This window comes from Lethenteron reissneri, unplaced genomic scaffold (assembly GCF_015708825.2).
Source record: "Lethenteron reissneri isolate LAM-NWPU_2019-01 unplaced genomic scaffold, ASM1570882v1 scaffold_1244, whole genome shotgun sequence".
NCBI lineage: Eukaryota > Metazoa > Chordata > Hyperoartia > Petromyzontiformes > Petromyzontidae > Lethenteron > Lethenteron reissneri.
The window spans coordinates 28,798-43,309 of NW_026890942.1; the positions used below are offsets into that span (position 1 = coordinate 28,798).

Here is a 14,512-nt window from a genome sequence, read left to right on the forward strand (position 1 = left end):
GCTGCAGGTTCTGCTGGTACGTGTTGTTTATGAAGTTTATTGTGAAAACTCCGTCACAGTTCCTATGACCTGCACTGTTTCATTGCTTTCATGGCTTTATTTTGGTGATTTCGAAAAGTGTATTGGTTTATCCATGTTTGTGTTGTTGTTGTAGTACAGAGTTAGACTGATGGCCTTAATCTAAGTTGTCTTGTGGTTGTTGTTGTTTGACTTGCATCCCACTGGGATGTTTGCACAGTGTTGGTGTGTAACGGTGCTTTCTCTGCAATATTTTGCTGTCTTTTCTTGGATTTTCTGTTTAAACTTAGTCGCACATTCACTTTAAGATGTTTTTTTGTTTGTTGCGGTTGCACCCGATTCAAGAGCCGAATGGCTCACAGGGCTTGTACATGAACTTGAACTACTTTGGCGCAAAGCAAGAACAACAACAACACAGCCAATCGCCGTCACTCCCTTGTTGCTAGGTCAACTGTATTCATATTAATGATGAAGGTTTTATATATTTATTTACTTTAGCCGCAGATGTTTTGCCGGTCAGAGCAAAGAACTTGTGTGCAGCGTGACAAACAGTGTACAGCAGCAAGCCTTGAATGTTGCGTGCGTTGGCAGATGAGATTATTGTCATAATAAAGTAACACGCGTGTGGTGTAGAAGCTGGTAATCATTGCAAGTTTTTTTTATAACGGGAACAGCAAAACGAAACGTAAGTAACTGAGAAGACGTTAAAGTGAACTTAGCACTAATATATGACTGTAAGGCAAAATCAAGAGCGGCAGTTTTCTGAGAACAGACGAACACGTGTTGTACACCAGTAAGAGCATCAATACTGCAGCTGCTGCAGCTGCTGTTACATTTCAAACCGACCATTTGAAATCCACGACGATTTCTCAGACTCCTACAATATTTAATCTTTCGTGTAAAAAAAAAATCATTCTTGGAGCTGCAGAAGAAGGGACAGTCCACCATCAACCAACCCGCCCCCCACCACCACCACCTTGTAACGAAAAGGGCCCCCCACGACCCCAGAAGGAATGGAGTTGATGTGTGGCGAGGCAGCTGGCATCAAGAGGGCTTTAGTAGATGCCCACCTCCTGCAAGACAAGAGGGTTTTGTCCAACTTGCTGAGCTTGGAGGAGCGCTACGTGCCCAGGGCGTCGTACTTCGAGTGCGGCGTGCAGACCGACATCCAGCCCTTCATGAGAAGGACGCTCGCCACGTGGATGCTGGAGGTAGCGTGGTGTCATCAACGTCATCATCGCCACCAACATCATCGCCATCATCAACATCACTATCATCATCACTATCATCATCATCACTATCATAATCATCACTATCATAATCATCACTATCATAATCATCACTATCATAATCATCACTATCACCACCATCATCACTATCACCACCACCACCAACATCATCACTATCATAATCATCACTATCACCATCATCATCACTATCATAATCATCACTACCATAATCATCACTATCACCACCACCATCATCATCACTATCATAATCATCACTATCATCATCATCACTATCACCACCACCATCATCATCACTATCACCAACATCATCATCACTATCACCAACATCATCACTATCACCACCACCATCATCATCACTATCACCAACATCATCATCACTATCACCAACATCATCACCACCACCATCATCACTATCACCACCACCATCACTATCACCACCATCATCATCATCACTATCACCCCCACCATCACCAGGGTGAGTGAGTGGGTGGGACGGTGAGTGGGTGGGTGAGTGGGGGGGTGAGTGAGTGGGTGAATGGGTGGGTGAGTGGGTGGGTGAGAGGGGGGGTGAGTGGGGGGGTGAGTGGGAGGGTGAGTGGGGGGGTGAGTGAGTGGGTGAGTGGGTGGGTGAGTGGGTGGGTGAGAGGGGGGGTGAGTGGGGGAGTGAGTGGGTGGGTGAGTGGGGGGGTGAGTGAGTGGGTGAATGGGTGGGTGAGTGGGTGGGTGAGAGGGGGGGTGAGTGGGGGGGTGAGTGGGAGGGTGAGTGGGGGGGTGAGTGAGTGGGTGAATGGGTGGGTGAGTGGGTGGGTGAGAGGGGGGGTGAGTGGGGGGGTGAGTGGGAGGGTGAGTGGGGGGGTGAGTGAGTGGGTGAATGGGTGGGTGAGTGGGTGGGTGAGAGGGGGGGTGAGTGGGGGGGGTGAGTGGGAGGGTGAGTGGGGGGGTGAGTGAGTGGGTGAATGGGTGGGTGAGTGGGTGGGTGAATGGGTGGGTGAGTGGGTGGGTGAGAGGGTGGGTGAGTGGGTGAGTGAGGGGGAGTGAGTGGGTGGGTGAGAGGGTGGGTGAGTGGGTGAGTGAGGGGGAGTGAGTGGGTGGGTGAGAGGGGGGGGGGGTGAGTCTGGGGGAGTGAGTGGGTGGGTGAGAGGGGGGGGTGAGTGAGTGGGTGAGTGGGGGGGAGTGGGTGGGGGGGTGAGAGGGGGGGTGAGTGGGGGGGTGAGTGGGTGGGTGAGTGGGGGAGAGTGAGTGGGTGGGTGAGGGGGTGAGTGAGTGGGTGGGTGAGTTGGTGAGTGGGTGAGTGGGGGGGTTGAGTGAGTGGGGGGGGTGAGTGGGTTCATAGCGCTCACGGCCAACACCAGTGACGATTATCTGAACCGGTCCTGGGCCTCCCCTAGGTCGACTCAGCCTCAAATGAGTACTTGGTGCGGTGTGTAGTAAATATCGCCACTGGGGAGACAAAGGCGGTCGGGCGTGGTGCTGGCCACCCACCCCCTCGTGTACCGTTCCGGCCTTCATAGGTGCTACTCGCTAACAGCACTTGCCCCTACAGTCTGTTAAGGCTACACGGGGGATCTTTGTCTGTGTGTGCACGTGTACATATTTGCCGCGAGTGTACATTAGTTAATGTCTGTATACTGTAGATGCAGGTAACGTGAAATAAAATATGCGCGTCGTTAATTGTGAACGTGAACACGTGTTTGTGTGTGTGTTAGTGATGTACTGTGTGTGTGTTAGTGATGTACTGTGTGTGTGTTAGTGATGTACTGTGTGTGTGTTAGTGATGTATTGTGTGTGTGTTAGTGATGTACTGTGTGTGTGTTAGTGATGTACTGTGTGTGTGTTAGTGATGTACTGTGTGTGTGTTAGTGATGTACTGTGTGTGTGTTAGTGATGTACTGTGTGTGTGTTAGTGATGTACTGTGTGTGTGTTAGTGATGTACTGTGTGTGTGTTAGTGATGTACTGTGTGTGTGTTAGTGATGTACTGTGTGTGTGTTAGTGATGTACTGTGTGTGTGTTAGTGATGTACTGTGTGTGTGTTAGTGATGTACTGTGTGTGTGTTAGTGATGTACTGTGTGTGTGTTAGTGATGTACTGTGTGGTGTTAGTGATGGTACTGTGTGTGTGTTAGTGATGTATTGTGTGTGTTAGTGTGTGTTAGTGATGTACTGTGTGTGTGTTAGTGATGTACTGTGTGTGTGTTAGTGATGTACTGTGTGTGTGTTAGTGATGTACTGTGTGTGTGTTAGTGATGTACTGTGTGTGTGTTAGTGATGTACTGTGTGTGTGTTAGTGATGTACTGTGTGTGTGTTAGTGATGTACTGTGTGTGTGTTAGTGATGTACTTGTGTGTGTGTTAGTGATGTACTGTGTGTGTGTTAGTGATGTACTGTGTGTGTGTTAGTGATGTACTGTGTGTGTGTTAGTGATGTACTGTGTGTGTGTTAGTGATGTACTGTGTGTGTGTTAGTGATGTACTGTGTGTGTTAGTGATGTACTGTGTGTGTGTTAGTGATGTACTGTGTGTGTGTTAGTGATGTACTGTGTGTGTGTTAGTGATGTATTGTGTGTGTGTTAGTGATGTACTGTGTCTGTGTTAGTGATGTACTGTGTGTGTGTTAGTGATGTACTGTGTGTGGTTAGTGATGTACTGTGTGTGTGTTAGTGATGTACTGTGTGTGTGTTAGTGATGTACTGTGTGTGTGTTAGTGATGTACTGTGTGTGTGTTAGTGATGTACTGTGTGTGTGTTAGTGATGTACTGTGTGTGTGTTAGTGATGTACTGTGTGTGTGTTAGGATGTATTGTGTGTGTGTTAGTGATGTACTGTGTGTGTGTTAGTGATGTACTGTGTGTGTGTTAGTGATGTACTGTGTGTGTGTTAGTGATGTACTGTGTGTGTGTTAGTGATGTACTGTGTGTGTGTTAGTGATGTACTGTGTGTGTGTTAGTGATGTACTGTGTGTGTGTTAGTGATGTACTGTGTGTGTGTTAGTGATGTACTGTGGTGTGTTAGTGATGTACTGTGTGTGTGTTAGTGATGTACTGTGTGTGTGTTAGTGATGTACTGTGTGTGTGTTAGTGATGTACTGTGTGTGTGTTAGTGCTGTACTGTGTGTGTGTTAGTGATGTACTGTGTGTGTGTTAGTGATGTACTGTGTGTGTGTTAGTGATGTACTGTGTGTGTGTTAGTGATGTACTGTGTGTGTGTTAGTGATGTACTGTGTGTGTGTTAGTGATGTACTGTGTGTGTGTTAGTGATGTACTGCTGTGTGTGTGTTAGTGATGTACTGTGTGTGTGTTAGTGATGTACTGTGTGTGTGTTAGTGATGTACTGTGTGTGTGTTAGTGATGTACTGTGTGTGTGTTAGTGATGTACTGTGTGTGTGTTAGTGATGTACTGTGTGTGTGTTAGTGATGTACTGTGTGGTGTTAGTGATGTACTGTGTGTGTGTTAGTGATGTACTGTGTGTGTGTTAGTGATGTACTGTGTGTGTGTTAGTGATGTACTGTGTGTGTGTTAGTGATGTACTGTGTGTGTGTTAGTGATGTACTGTGTGTGTGTTAGTGATGTACTGTGTGTGTGTTAGTGATGTACTGTGTGTGTGTTAGTGATGTACTGTGTGTGTGTTAGTGATGTACTGTGTGTGTGTTAGTGATGTACTGTGTGTGTGTTAGTGATGTACTGTGTGTGTGTTAGTGATGTACTGTGTGTGTGTTAGTGATGTACTGTGTGTGTGTTAGTGATGTACTGTGTGTGTGTTAGTGATGTACTGTGTGTGTGTTAGTGATGTACTGTGTGTGTGTTAGTGATGTACTGTGTGTGTGTTAGTGATGTACTGTGTGTGTTAGTGATGTACTGTGTGTGTGTTAGTGATGTACTGTGTGTGTGTTAGTGATGTACTGTGTGTGTGTTAGTGATGTACTGTGTGTGTGTTAGTGATGTACTGTGTGTGTGTTAGTGATGTACTGTGTGTGTGTTAGTGATGTACTGTGTGTGTGTTAGTGATGTACTGTGTGTGTGTTAGTGATGTACTGTGTGTGTGTTAGTGATGTACTGTGTGTGTGTTAGTGATGTACTGTGTGTGTGTTAGTGATGTACTGTGTGTGTGTTAGTGATGTACTGTGTGTGTGTTAGTGATGTACTGTGTGTGTGTTAGTGATGTACTGTGTGTGTGTTAGTGATGTACTGTGTGTGTGTTAGTGATGTACTGTGTGTGTGTTAGTGATGTACTGTGTGTGTGTTAGTGATGTATTGTGTGTGTGTTAGTGATGTACTGTGTGTGTGTTAGTGATGTACTGTGTGTGTGTTAGTGATGTACTGTGTGTGTGTTAGTGATGTACTGTGTGTGTGTTAGTGATGTACTGTGTGTGTGTTAGTGATGTACTGTGTGTGTGTTAGTGATGTACTGTGTGTGTGTTAGTGATGTACTGTGTGTGTGTTAGTGATGTACTGTGTGTGTGTTAGTGATGTACTGTGTGTGTGTTAGTGATGTACTGTGTGTGTGTTAGTGATGTACTGTGTGTGTGTTAGTGATGTACTGTGTGTGTGTTAGTGATGTACTGTGTGTGTGTTAGTGATGTACTGTGTGTGTGTTAGTGATGTACTGTGTGTGTGTTAGTGATGTACTGTGTGTGTGTTAGTGATGTACTTGTGTGTGTGTTAGTGATGTATTGTGTGTGTGTTAGTGATGTACTGTGTGTGTGTTAGTGATGTACTGTGTGTGTGTTAGTGATGTACTGTGTGTGTGTTAGTGATGTACTGTGTGTGTGTTAGTGATGTACTGTGTGTGTGTTAGTGATGTACTGTGTGTGTGTTAGTGATGTACTGTGTGTGTGTTAGTGATGTACTGTGTGTGTGTTAGTGATGTACTGTGTGTGTGTTAGTGATGTACTGTGTGTGTGTTAGTGATGTACTGTGTGTGTGTTAGTGATGTACTGTGTGTGTGTTAGTGATGTACTGTGTGTGTGTTAGTGATGTACTGTGTGTGTGTTAGTGATGTACTGTGTGTGTGTTAGTGATGTACTGTGTGTGTGTTAGTGATGTACTGTGTGTGTGTTAGTGATGTACTGTGTGTGTGTGCGCTGGTTAGTGCGTTGTCAACATTAGTGGCTACACACGCACACACACAGCTACAGACAGTGCAGCAAACACGGCGTGGTTTGCATCTCCGTTGAACTCAAAAGGATAAAAAAACAACCTGGTACCGGTAGGAACCTCCTGGTTACACCAGCCCACAGGGGATTATTGTGTCCGTCGTGCAGGGAGGGGCTGGGTGGGGAGGGAGGGGAGGGGCTGGGTGGGGCTGGGTAGGGGGTGTGAGGGGTTGGGCTGGGTGGGGAGGGTGGGGAGGGTGGGGAGGGGCGCGTGGGGAGGGGCTGGATGGGGAGGGTGGGGTGGGGCGGGTGGGGAGGGGCTGGGGCTGGGTGGGGGGTTGAGGAAAGGGGAGGGGTTGGGCTGGGTGGGGAGGGGCTGGATGGGGAGGGTTGAGCTGGGTGGAGAAGAGAGGGTGGGGCTGGGTGGGGAGGGCTAGGTGGGGAGGGTGGGGCTGGGTGGGGAGGGGAGGGTGGAGCTGGGTGGGGAGGGTGGGGAGGGGCTGGGGCTGGGTGGGGGGTTGGAGGAAAGGGGAGGGGTTGGGCTGGGTGGGGAGGGGCTGGATGGGGAGGGTTGAGCTGGGTGGAGAAGAGAGGGTGGGGCTGGGTGGGGAGGGGCTAGGTGGGGAGGGTGGGGCTGGGTGGGGAGGGGAGGGTGGAGCTGGGTGGGGAGGGTGGGGAGGGGCTGGGGCTGGGTGGGGGGTTGGAGGAGAGGGGAGGGTGGGGATGGAGGGTGGGGCTGGGTGGGGGGGGGTCAGGGTCTCACCACACCACCCCACACACACAAAGAGTGGGGGTCAGGGGTCAGGGTCCCACCCCACGCACCACCAACCCACCAACCCCCCCCCACTTTGGTTGGCCCGATTGTTGCGACTGTGACCTGAATTCATTTCGGAGCGAACGTGTCTCAGGAATTCAGGGACCGTCTCTCTTCTGCCAGGGACAAGCCCCTGTTGCTGTTACCAGCGCTTACCAATCTTTCTCTCGTGTCATCGCTTAACACTGTCGCTTGAATGCATCTTGCGACAACGACAACAACAACAAAAGCCAACATTAAATACAGTAAAACCTTGGATTTTGAGCATAATTCGTTCGCTTGTAATCCAAAGCACTCGTTCATCAGTTGTGATCACGTGACGTTCTGCAGACAAAGCGTACACTACATGTACTACTCGTATTGCAAGACCACTCGCTCGTTTATCAAATTAATATTTATTTTTAAAAATGTTGCTCGTCTTGCAAAACACTCGCAGACCAAGTTTACTCGCAATCCAAGGTTTTGCTTGAAAATATGTATACACTTTGCATATGTGGTGTGCGTGTAATATACACGCTTGGTTATCTCACTTGGGGTTTGCAACATCTTGAATTTATGCTGCACATGTTAAGCTACACAACGTTAAATTTCGATTTAAAGCTGCATTTCCCATAAATATGCTAAATTCCTCTTGATATGCAAATTCCTTTGTCAAGGCGCTCTTCCCCCTCCAACCCAGCTTAAATATACGCTGCCAAGCCTGGTGGTGTTTCATTCAGACGCTGTCTTTCCCGACAGACCTGTTCTTCACCTGAGGACGGCTGCTTGCCGAAACGTCGTGAGAATTTTTCATTAAAAGAAAATATGTTTTATTTTTATTATTTTATTATTTCCCTTCTGCGTGACTTTACCGAAAGAACCAAGAAGACTACACAACGTTATTGATTGCCGTTTTGTATTTGCAAAAACAAAAGATCTCCTTTTTTAACCGGAGTCGCGTGTTGTTTTTCCCTTTTCGGCGCGCAACTTTGTCGTAGGTATGTGAAGACCAGCGGTGCGAAGAGGAGGTCTTCACCTTGGCAATGAATTATTTGGACCGGTATTTGGCCGTGATGCCGACCAAAAAAAGCCACCTTCAATTACTCGGAGCCGCGTGCATGTTCCTGGCTTCCAAGCTCCGAGAAACGATCCACCTGACCGCCGAAAAGCTGTGCACCTACACGGACAACTCCATCAGACTCCAAGAGCTGCTGGTGACGAGATTTGAAACCCGACCACACAAAGCGGCTTTTCAATTCCCCTTTTCCCTGCTCTGTTACTAATTTTCTACAGCCATAAGACCTAATTTTTCCAGCAACAAAACTGACACCTTTTTTGTTACAAGGAGTCATATTTGCATTGACCACAATACCTGCGGTCGGAAAGCAAACAAACAAACACAACTCTGATAATATATGCACTGACCCTTTTATCTGACAAGTTTTGTTGCCAGATAAAAGGGTAAAAAAACAATGCTCATATTTGCTACTGGCCAATGAGATTCCAATGGTGTAAATGCTTTACCCCGAGCTCTCATACTCTGATGGTGCGTTGTCTTTGAGTTGTGCGCCTTTTGGCGTCATCTGGTCCAACACCATGTGAGACTAGGCTCCAAGGAAAGCTGTCTCGGGTGTGGACCAATCAACGTCAAGGACAGTGCGTACATTATCAGAGTTGTGTTTTTCTTTGCATTCCGACCGCAGGTATTGTGGTCAATGCAAACATGACTCCTTGTAAAAAAAGGTGTCAGTTTTGTTGCCAGATAAAAGGGTAAAAAACAATTATCATATTTGCTACTGGCAAATGAGGTTCCAATGGTGTAAATGCTTACCCCGAGCTCTCATACTCTGATGGTGCATTGTCTTTGAGTTGTGCGCCTTTTGGCATCATCTGGTCCAACACCATGTGAGACTAGGCTCTAAGGAAAGCTGTCTCGGGTGTGGACCAATCAACTTCAAGGACAGTGCATACATTATCAGAGTTGTGTTTTTGTTTGCATTACGACTGCAGGTATTGCGGTCAATGCAAACACGACTCCTTGTAAAAAAAGGTGTCAGTTTTGTTGCCAGATAAAAGGGAATAAAAAACCAATGATCATATTTTGCTGCTGGCAAATGAGGTTCCGATAGTCTAATTCTTCCATTTAGTGAGCTTATAATGATTCCGCTCTGTTACAATATTAGCCGTTGGAACTTGAAAGAAATTATATGAAACCGCCATCTTCCGACGTCCTCGCACAGTCCTGCGCGCTCTTCCTCGAAAAGAATAAATTGTCAAAAAATTAACCCGTAAAAACAAAGTTTTTCACTATAAATCCTTTATATGCGTGGCATCGGAGCGGCTAGAGTCATCTCGTCCTCTGGCTTGAGATGGCTGCCACCTATGGGTCAGATGATTGTCTCGCAGCATTAAACAATTGGTAATTAAATATTAAAAAATTTCTCCCTAAAAAGTGTAAAATTTAGGAATTTTTTTTCAGGAAAATGCATTGTCACGCACAACGAGTCTGTGTGCAAAATGTCAGCTCGATTGGATCACGGGAAGTGGGTTAAAACACGACCGAAACATTTGCACGGTCCTAAGCAAGCACGCAAGCAAGCGAACTTAATATAAAGGATTTAAAAAATTCCCTAAACAGTGTAAAATTTTGGGGGAAAAATTCACGAAAATTGTCACGCACAACGAGTCTGTGTGCAAAATGTCAGCTCGATTGGATCACGGGAAGTGTGTTAAAAAAACGACCGAAAGATTTGCACGGTCCTAAGCAAGCACGCAAGCAAGCGAACTTAATATAAAGGATTTAAAAAATCGGCGCTTCGGGGGTGGGTGGGTGGGTGGGGGGCACCGGATGAAACATCGGCAGAGCCAGCTGTAACGCCTTCTTGCGTCTTCTTCCACGTCTGGCAGGACATGGAGCGACTGGTGCTGTGCCGGCTGAGATGGGACTTGGCTGCCGTAACGCCGCACGACTACTTGGAGCACATCCTCAGCGAGCTGCCCGTGCCGGCCGAGAAGCTTCAGCTCCTCCGCAAGCACACGTACACCTTCATCGCCCTCTGTGCCACCGGTATGCACAGACATTTTTCCTTGAGCCTACTTTAAACGTGTGGGTTTTTTGAAAAGTAGTGTTTTTTTTCCACGGGTAATTTGTCAAACGTGTGCATGCTTGCGTAGAGCTGTTACAATATTACACACACCAGGATACACAACTCCCAGGGGCTAGGGTGTCCTACTCTGAGTCTGATTCGGAGTGAGACCTCTGCTGATAAACTGGAGCCCGGTCATAAGCACACTGCCCAGGTTATGGGAAACTCTCCACTCTCTCCACAACTGCCCCATCACCAATTGGGAGTTGTGGGGGTGGAGTGTCCGATGGTATAAAATACCCAGGCAGGTGCTTAGTTTTGATGGGGCTGATGGTAAGGCCCCACCTCTTAGTGGCACGCTCCAGTCTCAGCAGCAGCAGCGTCTCCAACTCCTCTTCTGAATGAGCAGCTATTACCAAATCATTGGCATACATGCGTAGAGAAGCTCTCACGGACGCACTCGGAGACGGAGGTAAGTTCGGGGCTTTCGCCAGGGTTTATTAAAGCTGTTACAATACACACACAACAGGGTGCACAACTCCCAGGGGCTAGAGGGGTCCTACTCTGAGTCCGGGTCCCTGCCGGCTAGCTCCGGTCTCTCTCTCGTGTCGGATCGGGGACTCTGCCGACTCTACCGACCGGAGAGAGAAGCCGTGCTTGTGATTCCAGCTGTGCTTGTGATTTCAGCTGTGTTTGTGATTCCAGCTGTGCTTGTGATTTCAGCTGTGTTTGTGATTCCAGCTGTGCTTGTGATTCCAGCTGTGCTTGTGATTCCAGCTGTGCTTGTGATTCCAGCTGTGTTTCTGATTCCAGCTGTGTTTGTGATTCCAGCTGTGCTTGTGATTCCAGCTGTGTTTCTGATTCCAGCTGTGTTTGTGATTCCAGCTGTGCTTGTGATTCCAGCTGTGTTTCTGATTCCAGGTGTGTTTGTGATTCCAGCTGTGTTTTGTTGGCTCGGTGCCTCCGCCCGTTGACGACCTTCCGCTTGTAACCGTCGCTTTGCTTTCCGTGTGAGCGGTGCTGAAGTCCGCTGCTTCGGTGGAGCCAGGGAGGGAGAGGGGTGGGTGGCTAGAGAAGCCACCCGCTACGTGATGCAGGACACTGACCTCTGCTCGTGTTCTTCCACCGCGTGCGTGTGCAGACTTCACGTTCGCCACGTACCCGCCCTCCATGATCGCCGCAGCCAGCGTGGGGGCAGCCGTGCGGGGCGCGCGGCTCAGCCGGAAGGACGAGCGCCTGTCGGTTGCCCCGCTCGCCGAGACCCTCGCCAAGATCGTCAACAGCGACGCGGTGAGCCCAGCCGCCGCATCCACCCAACACCCCCCCCCCATCCCGCCTGTCCCCCCCTCCCCCCCCCCCCGAATGGGTCGTTCACGTTAATCGCGGTGCGTCCCGTCAGCCACAATCTGACAATGACCACGGATTGTACGCCGGGTCGTCGGTCGCTACCGTGTCCAAACGCTTGGCTCTCAAGCCCGCCGAGTTCCTGGCGAAGCTCTCCCCGGCGCACGGAGCGAAACGTCGGACGTCGTGCCGGATCACTTGCGGCGGAGGTCGCAAAAGCGATTCGTGGCTTTGCCGTCGCATTAGCAAACACCTTCGCCGTAGGGGCCCCCCGACAACCTAGAACAGGGGTCGGCAACCAAAATAACAAGAAGAGCCATTTCTTTCCAATTCGGTACAAAATTCAGTATTTCAAGAGCCGCAATGCATCTGAGTACATACGTACTCATCGTCAAGAAGTAGCCCGTAAAGAGCCGCATGCGGCTCCGGAGCCGTAGGTTGCCGACCCCTGACCTAGAAGATGAACCTAGTTCAAGTTCATTTAGTAGGTTTTGCCCTGTGAGCCATTCGGCTCTTGAATCGGGTGCAACCGCAACAAACAGAAAACAAAAACATGAACAAGAAAACATCTTAAAGTGAATATGTGACTGAGTGCAAACAGAAAATCAAAGAAAAGACAGCAAAATATTGCAGAAAAAAAACATCGTACACCAACACTGTGTGCAAACATCCCAGTGGGATGCAAGTCAAACAACAACAACAACAACCACAAGACAACTTAGATTAAGGCCATCAGTCTAACTCTGTACTACAACAGACAAACATGGCAAAACCAATACACTTTTCGAAATCACCAAAATAAAGCCATAAAAGCAATGAAACAGTGCAGGTCATAGGAACTGTGACCGAATGTTCACAATAAAAGTTCACAATAGTTACTACGTAGCCCTGCTTACGTCTCCATACAAGTGACGGGCACCGCTAAACGTGCTAAATTCACGTGAAAGCGTGAATGAGCAATTTTGTACTGGCAAATGAGGTTCCAATGGTGTAAATGCTTTACCCCGAGCTCTCATACTCTGATGGTGCGTTGTCTTTGAGTTGTGCGCTTTTTGGCGTCATCAGGTCCAACCCATGTGAGACTAGGCTCTAAGGAAAGCTGTCTCGGGTGTGGGCCAATCAACTTCAAGGACCATGTGAGACTAGGCTCTAAGGAAAGCTGTCTCGGGTGTAAACCAATCAACTTCAAGGACCATGTGAGACTAGGCTCTGAGGAAAGCTGTCTCGGGTGTGGACCAATCAACTTCAAGGACCATTTGAGACTAGGCTCTAAGGAAAGCTGTCTCGGGTGTGGACCAATCAACTTCAAGGACCATGTGAGACTAGGCTCTAAGGAAAGCTGTCTCGGGTGTGGACCAATCAACTTCAAGGACCATGTGAGACTAGGCTTTAAGGAAAGCTGTCTTGGGTGTGGACCAATCAACTTCAAGGACCATGTGAGACTAGGCTCTAAGGAAAGCTGTCTCAGGTGTGGACCAATCAACTTCAAGGACCATGTGAGACTAGGCTCTAAGGAAAGCTGTCTCGGGTGTGGACCAATCAACTTCAAGGACCATGTGAGACTAGGCTCTAAGAAAAGCTGTCTCGGGTGTGGACCAATCAACTTCAAGGACAGTGCATACATTATCAGAGTTGTGAATCAACCAGCGCACACTGGTTGATTCTATTCCCCAGAGGGAGGGGAGGGGGGAGCCTTTTGCCACGGGTGGAAGTGACACATTCCGCTGGTGACTTGCCAAGGAGGGAGCACTGTTGACTTGCATTTGGCATTAATAATTTATCAACCGCGGTGATGATCGATGCCTTTGACACTTGATAGCTGCGCCGATGATGATGTTGGTGGTGGTGACGATGGGTAACAATGATTAACGCCCTGCTGATGATGATGATGCTGATGATGATGCTGGTGGTGGTGGCGATGATGACTGCCCTGCTGATGATGCTGATGCTGATGCTGGTGGTGGTGATGCTGGTGGTGGTGGTGATGATGACTGCCCTGCTGATGATGCTGATGCTGGTGGTGGTGGTGATGGTGGCGATGATGACTGCCCTGCTGATGATGCTGATGCTGGTGGTGGTGATGATGGCCGCCCTGCTGATGATGATGGTGGTGGTGGTGGCGATGATGACTGCCCTGCTGATGATGATGATGCTGATGCTGGTGGTGGTGGCGATGATGACTGCCCTGCTGATGATGATGATGGTGGGCGTGTTGGTGGTGGCGATGATGACCGCCCTGCTGATGATGATGATGATGATGCTGGTGGTGGTGATGATGGCCGCCCTGCTGCTGATGATGGTGGTGGTGCTGGTGGTGGTGGCGATGATGACTGCCCTGCTGATGATGCTGATGGTGGTGGGGGTGGTGGTGGCGATGATGGCCGCCCTGCTGATGATGCTGATGATGATGATGCTGGTGGCGATGATGACTGCCCTGCTGATGATGATGATGCTGATGATGCTGATGATGGTGGTGATGCTGGTGCTGGTGGTGGCGATGATGGCCGGGGGTGCTAATCCCTCTCGCCCCCCCCCCCCCCCGGCAGCTCTGCCTGCTGGCCTGCCAGGACCAGCTGGAGGGCGTTCTGGGGGCGAGCCTCCCGCAGGCTCAACAGCTGCAGCAGCAGCAGGGCTCCCCGCAGTCACCGAGTGGCGTGGACGAGCTCGACGTGGCCGGCACCCCCACGGACGTACGGGACGTCGCGCTCTGACCGCACCCGCTGGTTTGTGTGGGGGGGGGGGAGAGGCGTTCTCCGCGACCCGTCCCGACGAGGATCCTCCCGGCGACAACGAAAATCCAGGAGAGAAGAAAGTCAACGGCGGTGCAGCCCCTTGTGCTTTAATGTTTCCATTGAAGAGCTTTTACCCCCCTAACCCCCGCCCTCTTTTGCCTTGAACTCCTGCAAGAAAACGAATATGAAATGGTGGAAGG

The 14,512-nt window shown here is 49.1% G+C and overlaps 1 protein-coding gene across 1 annotated transcript; it reads left to right on the top strand.

The window, feature by feature from the left end:
• Positions 1–1,031: 1,031 nt before the first annotated feature.
• Positions 1,032–14,291, top strand: LOC133361815 (G1/S-specific cyclin-D2-like). The gene is made up of 5 exons (XM_061580807.1): positions 1,032–1,229; positions 8,149–8,364; positions 10,058–10,217; positions 11,378–11,526; positions 14,127–14,291. The coding sequence occupies exons 1-5, from the start codon at positions 1,032–1,034 to the stop codon at positions 14,289–14,291; spliced, it is 888 nt and encodes a 295-aa protein (XP_061436791.1).
• The last annotated feature ends 221 nt before the right edge of the window (positions 14,292–14,512 follow it).

Bases quoted from the DNA above. Each gene is read 5' to 3' on its own strand.
- LOC133361815 (XM_061580807.1), top strand. From the start codon at position 1,032: ATGGAGTTGATGTGTGGCGAGGCAGCTGGCATCAAGAGGGCTTTAGTA. The intron at 8,365-10,057 runs GTGACGAGATTT...CACGTCTGGCAG, and splicing joins TCAGACTCCAAGAGCTGCTG to GACATGGAGCGACTGGTGCT. The intron at 10,218-11,377 runs GTATGCACAGAC...GTGCGTGTGCAG, and splicing joins CATCGCCCTCTGTGCCACCG to ACTTCACGTTCGCCACGTAC.